The 8,003-nt window shown below is 39.5% G+C and overlaps 1 protein-coding gene across 1 annotated transcript; it reads right to left on the bottom strand.

Moving 5' to 3' along the window:
* Positions 1 to 662: 662 nt before the first annotated feature.
* On the bottom strand, positions 663 to 3,076 carry LOC149254111 (F-box protein At1g47056-like). Its single transcript, XM_089460068.1, has one exon. The coding sequence runs from the start codon at positions 2,974 to 2,976 to the stop codon at positions 1,282 to 1,284; it is 1,695 nt and encodes a 564-aa protein (XP_089316194.1). The 5' UTR covers positions 2,977 to 3,076; the 3' UTR covers positions 663 to 1,281.
* Positions 3,077 to 8,003: the final 4,927 nt, after the last annotated feature.

The raw sequence follows: 8,003 nt of genomic DNA, 5'->3' as shown, positions 1-8,003 counted from the left end.
GAATTGTTGTGAGCTCCCAGTAAAATGTATACAATGATATTTGGTTGGGGTGGTGCTCCGTTGTCTCGAAGAGTTGGCTAAGTACATCGCAATGTGGTTATCAAAGCATATAGCAGCTCTGCATCAGAGAGACAGTGAAAATAACAAAACAGAAGTACCCCCTTTCCTCAAAAGGTAGACAGAAAGGAACCAAGGATAGTCAAATCTACACTCCTGGATTAAGTGATTTATCTTCTTTTATGTTCCGTAGTTCAATACTTCTTTGAATGAGTGAAAACATCAGATTCATTCAAACTTCTATATTCAAAAAGAAATTTTGAAACTATGATGTTTATAATTTCTTTTTTGGTTTCTTTTGTTGTCGAATGCATGCCTCGAACGAGAAATATTTAGGGCTATCAATCAATACCAGCAATGTAAAGGTAGCAAGTGGCTCCCTGGGGCACATTACTCAGTACTGTCGTCATTCCTTGCTTGATATTTAAGCTCCATAAGAGTGAAAAGCCGTACCTGCTATTGTAGGAAAAGGACCATCTAGAACACAGCTGAAGAACTCTGAAAAGAAAAAAAATATTGGAAAACAGCAATCTTGCAGAAAAGTAGCAATACAGTATGTACAATCCAACATTACACTTCAAACTCAATACAATATGCACAAAATCTTATATTGCACTTCAAAATGGAGCACAAGATCTTATATTGCACTTCAAAATGGAGATAAAGTATAACATGTTAACATAAAACAGAGACTATTCCAAGTTAACTGTGCTAGCTCAAGAGGTTGAATGACTTGAGCATTGTGTGGGAACTCTCGGGATCAATCCTCAGGCTGGCTGCTTCTGTTGCATGTTCACTCAATGTCACTATCAGATTTACAATTTTACACTAGGTACCATCCAAAAAATGTAGGGGAGTGTGCCCAGGGATTTCCCTATGAGGATTTCCTTGGAAAGTAACAAAAAACAGAGACTATTCCAGCTGGGAGATTAGTGTCAACTAGAAAATATATAATTGCAGATCCCAGAAAATACGATTGGCATGTTTAAATAATTGAAACACTTCTCCTGCCAAGCACGTCTTACATCTCTATCCCAGAACATAGAATGCATGGAATTGAGATAGAAGTAAAGCTATGTCATCCATTCATATTGTAAACAGCAATATGAATCACGTCTTGCAAGCCCTTTAGATACTTTTCTGTCCCAGGATTGTTGGCCTCTAAGCAGAAAAAAATTTAGTTCCCTTTGCATATTTTACATCTGCTATATCAGATGCTTACACTTACCAAAATGTAAACAAATCCTCGCGCTCCATTTCCAATTGTACCCTGCAACACCGTTTTCTCAACTCCTCTAATACTCGTGTGCCCTTGAAGTGATAACTTATGACCAAGTACTGAATCGAATTGCATGATAATGCAATTGTAACCAAACCAGGGCCTTGGATTCCTCTGCAGTAAGGAATTTCTAATGTCCGTAACATAGTGCAAGATGCAAGATGCATTAAGCCGACATCTGTTATCCTTGTAAATGATAAGCTTAGATGAGATAACTTCCTGCAACTGGCAGCAAGAAAGCCAAGCCCCTCGTCAGTCACAAAATGGCATTGGCTAACGTTTAAATATTCCAATGCCCTAAAATTCGACAAGATCTTCATACTACTAACAGCGGTGCATCTAACCAAGCTCAAATGCCTCAGCATTTTGGCACCATTTGCTATAGCAGCCAAGCTTAAGTCATCTACATCTGTAAAACTGAGATCCAAATATTGCAAATTAGAACACAGACTGATTGTTGAGAACCCCTTTGAAGATGGTCCTGAGCAGTATTTTAGATGTACTCTCTCCAGCTGTTTGTTGGAATACATCAAAATTTCCAAATCCACATCCCTGACCTTGTTCGCATATGCTAGCGAGAACTCCTTCAATCGGATCCCGCACAAACCGATTGCAGGCAAGCCTTGCCCCTCACTACTGAAGTAATCGAGAGCAAGGGATTTTAGAGCCTTGCATTCCATTATACACAACAGAGCCGAGTCCGTCAATAGTGAAGCCGACAAGCAAAGCTTCTCAAGGTTTCTACAATTCTGTATAATCACGGTAAGAGCAGCATCATTCAATGGTGCAAAATTATTATAATACACCAATTCTTTCAGGTTCATGTTTGCAGCAGCAATGCTTGCTACAGAATATTGATGATCGCATTGATCCGTCTCTATTCGCAACGCAATCAGAGTTGATAACCCCGATAACTCCCTCAAGTCCCCACGTCGGAATTTCAAAGACAATTCCTGCAGTTGGACGCAATGGGTAGCCAGGGACTTAAGGCCAGAGGTAATATCGACGGAATAATCAGGCTCCAATGCTAATTTCAGAAGCCTCGGACAGCTCTCTCCTATTTTCGACAAACCAGGCGAAGTGAATCGGAAAATACCCTTTAAAGTCAATTCTTGGATATTCTTGCAATATTTTAAGCTTTCCAGGGCACCATCAGACAAATTCCCACAATTCTCAATACTGAGGGACATCAGCCGCTCGCAAACTCTAGTCATGGCTTCAATGCCATAATCCAACAAATTGGACATGGAAGACAAGGCAACCTGCTCAAGCAGAGTACAATTTTTTACAACCCCTACAAACCCTAAATTCGAAATGCAGTCCTGGGGCTGCTCCGGGTTGCCTAATGATAATATAACTAGGCTTTTAAGGTACACGGAGGACATTTCTAGATCTCGGTCTTGTAATTGATCACAGCATTGCCCGAGATTCAAGTGATTAAGGTGTTTGAAGCGGGAAAGGAAAGAAGGGAGAAGTGTACGGGACCTGACTGTAAATTTCTGGGCAGACCATGTTAGCACGTCGTTCCATTGTTTGCACACCATGGATGCCGAGAGCATATCCTGCCGCTCCGACAGCCGTGGTAAGATGAGGGACAATAGCCCACCGTCTCTCATCGCAGTCTCCATGCTGGTGTCCATTTTTCTTGTTTTGAAGAAAGAAATTTACATAAAATGCAGCTCAGGAGCACTGAACCAAACCAAATTGATATGTCGAGTCGGAAGACTCTCACTCCGGTATCAAAATATATATGTTATTATCTTTCAATTTTTTAATGATGCTTATTAGTTGATTTTGATAAAAAATAATTTTCCTTTTATTTAAATTAATTTATTAAATAGATTTTTTTATTTAATTTTTTTATATTATATTATTAAAAATAAATTAATTAATTAGTAATATTAATAATGAATTTGATAAATTCAAGAAATAGGGTAATAGCATAGGGAATAGAGAATGTGAATGGCGCAGTATAGGAAAACCCTAGCCACCACTCTCTGGACTGCTCTTGAAATAAGCTTTGTGGCTCCCTCATAGTCGCCTCAAGCCTTTGTTAATTGTCATCCCTCGACTTTAGATGTCCTTATCTGAAGTCCCAAATTCAACAATGAATCTAAGGTTTTCTCCTTCTTTGTGAAACCTCTAGATGGAACCCCTCTTTGTCTCACAGTTATTATTGCAGACATTAAGCTTCAAATTTCCAAAGCAATGAGTCTACCCTTTTCATAGTTTGAGCTAGTGCATGGTCACTGAAGATTGCAGATTGACACTTCTATCCATGCTCTAAGCATAGGCAGGGACGCTACAGTCCTAGTTTCCTCGGGTCTCTTGGGTGCCAGAGGCCAAACCCCTTCATAGTGGCAGACCTTCCAAGCTTTAGGTCAAGCCAAAGCTCCAACTCCACGGGTTGAGCATCCATCGCAGAAGAAATCCTTAAGCAAAGCAGCGAAGGGGGGTGGCTCCAACTCTACTCCTAAAGCCCTCTCATGCCCATCCTTCATCATTGAACATTCAGAAGAGATTCCATATGTTAAGGTAATTGAAGATGTCTCTATTGTGCATGCCTTTCTTTATGCAAAAAATGTAATTATTGTTGGACACCTAATCCATTAGGGTTATGGTGTGTTATGTAATCAATTACTAAAATCCAAGAAACATTGGAAACTAAATCCAACTATTTCAACATCGCATTTATATGTACAATATTCTTAGTACGAATTGGATTCATTTTCCAACAGTGGTATTAGAGTAGAGGTATATCTAGCTTCTTGCTTAACTTGAATCACTATTTTTGTGGCCTTCATGAGCACTCTTCTTTCATATTCAATCTAGAGTTAAGCGACTGGCAAACTAAGGAGAAAGTTGAAATCTGGAGGAGATCAAGATCTAAGCAGCAGTAGAGAACTTCCAAGTGAAGTCTCAAAGAATTCTAAGTATACTTGGGTTTGTTTTTTTTTAGCAATTCGTCCATGGCGTCGAGTGTTGGTGACTAAGAAAATTATCTATGATCTCAACGACTCTGACAAAGCTTCCACTATGAATGTATGTTCATTGAATGAGTTGGCCATTTTGAGTTCTCTGTAAGTCTTGAGCTATTTCTTTCCACTACGTGCCTTCTGCATGTTTTTTACTGTAAATTTGTGAAGGTTATCTGTGTTTGGGTTATTGAAAATTTTATCATTCCATCTGATACATGAATAGATTGAGATTCAATTTTGGTGTATCTACTTTCTGTTTTTTTAGGGGAAAGGTTTTGAAACATTGTTTTGGGCACTTGGCTTCATAATGTTGTGAATGAAATATGGTTGAGTTTGTTCGGTGATAATCGAACCGGCCAACTAGTCAATTAGTGAGACTACCATAGAAGCCATTATTGATCTTGTTCTTGTTCCTATGTCGATTTCGAGAAGATAGAAGTCTGTGTTGTATATGGAGGAGGCCAATTCTTCTGAGAGATGCCCATTCGAAATAGAGCACTAAAATAATAAAGTGGTTTCAGTTGTGCTTTAGAACTTGGTTTATATGAGCTAATTATTTGTTAGCCTACTCTCCATCTCCAAACCCAGTAGGAGAAGTAAGGTTTTCAAGAATTGAATGGCTTAACAGTACTGGCCACATGGAATTGATTTGACTTGGTAGACATTGATGACAATAGCGACCTATTGGCGACTCGGTGAAATCACCCCTTTATCTGCTTGGACGAAACCTCTTTGTTTATCAAATTGAACTTGTCTCTTATTGGAACAAGAATAGAAAGTGTGATGGATGGAGTTCAAAGATGGTCAAACATCAAGTTTTGAGCTTTGTTGAGCTTCTAGAAAACTACACTACATTTCATACATTTGACTTGAAGTTGTTTTGTAAGCGGGTGCATTTTCGGTTGAAGCTGACACCCATAATATTTTGAAATTAAGTTATTGTAAAATGGCTAAAATTAATAGTGTTTAGAGTTACTAAACAATCTCATATTTTCTACTGTTGAGGAAACAGTGAATATCATCAAATTCACTCTTGCTGATATTAGAATCTATCTACATCATGCACAAGAGACGGTTGAGTTTCTCCAACTTGAGTCTCAGCTACAATGAGATGAACTACAAAAGAAGAGTTGTAATTCTAAATTGGTTCTTGTTTAGAACAACTCCCTATTTGAGCCTGACTCCCAGCAGTCGGAGATTCATCAGAATAATGGAGCCATTTCAGGAGCGGATTTACATGTAGATGTGAAGGTTCAACCTACACTTCCCAAGACCTTCATCAAACCTTGGGAAGAAGTTGTGAACAACAAGAATAGAACTGGTCTCGGATATGACAAGGATGTGTCCTTTCATATTCTGGAATATTCCAAGCCCATCTAGTTTCGCAGCGCTGGATTCCTTTAGGATGATCCATCTTTACAAGCTCTTGTTTCACAGCATCCGCAGATTGTCAGAATCCAACATTGTTATTGAGTTGGCCATATGAAAGATCGTGTTTTGATATTCACCCTTATGAGCATTGTGGTAAGCACACTCATCATTCAGACAAATGTTCTAGAAACAAAACTCCTGCAAGAACGAAGATTCATCTTGGATGGATCGCTTCTTGGCAATGGTCTTCAACAACCAAGAAGATATATCAGTCATACCACATAATTTTTTCTCGAGTATTGACTAGTCTTATAATGAAGGTTTCTTCATCTTCTCACCTTGTATCTAACAGGGGGGGAATTGATGGTAAGTTATCGCTTTGAAGGTTCATCATTCGAAGATTTATCAAGCAAGCCTGAGCCACAACCTGAACCTGAGCCAACTGCCAGAGTCAAACATAGTCAAATTCAAAGTTGTAGCCAAAGACAGATTCATGCTCCATAAGCATGATTTTTTGGTTGTTAGTCTGCCTTAAGCCACCACATGTAGAAGATTTTGGTTTCCACTACAGTTTGTGGTTATCTTCAAACCATTATTAGGGAGCACTTACACTAGCAGAATACTTCAGCTTCTAGCCCTATTTGGAACTATTCTATGAGCTGCTTTGAGCTTTAGTTCCAAATTTGTTGGTCAACCTTAAACCACCACTAGTTGAGACCTCGAGTTCTCCCATCTTTTGGTTTGTGGTCTTTCTTAAAAACCACCATTTTAGAGGGCTCATTCAGCCATTGCTTGTCATGCATTTTTACATTTTAACTATCTTCTTGGGCTCATATACACCCCTTTGAATTAAGGGAGGAATGTTGGACACCTAATCTGTTAGGGTTATGGTACGTTATAAAGTCAGTTAGTAAAGTCCAAGAAACCTTGGAAATTGAATCCAATTGTTTCAACATTGTATTTATATGTACAGTTTTCTTAATACGAATTGAATTCATTTTCCAACAATTATATGCATGTTTAATGGGTTCTTTCCCTCAGCTCCAGCCATGAGAGACTGGTTGAACAAAACTTAGGTTACATATTACTCTCTTTAGCTCTACTCTAAGGGTTATTTTGTTGTTTTCTTCAATAACCCAAAAGATTGTCTAAATACTTTTAAATAGGGACCTTGGTTCTGGGGGCCTTCAAGCCTCTCTTTAGAACCTTGGTTTCCTGAATTCATCCCTCTAGACATGGAGGGCATAAAGACTCCTATTTGGGTTAGGTTTCCCAACTTGCCTAGTCCCCTTTGTGATCCTCAGTCACTGGAAGGGATAGGTAGCGCTCTTGGGTGCTTCATCAAGATTGACAAAGAAAATTTCCAGAAAGGCATCTACACATTTGCAAGACTCTGTGTAGAAATGCATCTTAGTGGTGGACTTCCAAACAAAATCTGCATAAATTAGCTAGAGGACCCCCTCATGCAGCCTCTAGGCTATGAAAACACAACCTTTCTGATCCAGGTGGATGTTGGTGGCCACCCACCTATCCCATTTGGACCCCCACAACTATCTCTTTCAGTTTTCAGTTTCCTTAATTATAGCACAGTTTACTATTTTTAGCAGTTTTTCGGGTCCTAAACTTCCGGAGCCGTTTTGAGGCCCTAAACGACGTTTTTTGGGAAATCCACCGCCAGCGATTTTTTCTGATAAAAATCGTCTTTTCCGTCGTAGTCCTCAAGAGATCTTTCCAACGGGCTATCATGCGCATCAAACGGAGATAATACGACCAATTCGGGACCCCGGGAAGTTGGCTGTCCAACTCACCCCAAAACGGGGCCCACAATTTGGCGTTTCATCTTCTAGGGTTAGGTTTTGGAATGTGAAGGGTTTTCCATTGTTTCTCAATAATAAATAGGCCTTCGAGCCTCATTGTAAACACAGTTGGAAACAGTTCAGAGGCATGTAGCCGACACATCTCTTCTCAGAGATAAGCTACCATCGCCCTAGCTGGGTTATTTCTATTTGTAAGCATATTTCAGTATTCTCCATTAATGAAATGAAATATTATTTTCGCTGCATCTTTGTTTTTATGGTTATCGCATCTCTGTATTTATGGTTACCTCTGTAATCTATTGCGTTCCTGTTTAAATCCGGATCAGTGGTATCAGAGCGGTCTGCTTTTTCTCTGTTTTTCTTTGCATGTCCCCAACGAGGTCAGGATATAAGGAGTTAGGGCTTGAATTGGTCGAACCTTTGCAAGACCAGCCTCGCAAATCTCGACGACCTCCCATGGCGGATGAGAAGAAAGACGAGGGGGCAGGAGATCCTATCAGA

The sequence above is a fragment of the Pinus tabuliformis genome, chromosome 7, assembly GCF_031772625.1.
Source record: "Pinus tabuliformis cultivar Carrire ecotype Pingquan chromosome 7, CPIR1, whole genome shotgun sequence".
NCBI lineage: Eukaryota > Viridiplantae > Streptophyta > Pinopsida > Pinales > Pinaceae > Pinus > Pinus tabuliformis.
This window is presented reverse-complemented; position numbering and strand designations above follow the sequence as displayed.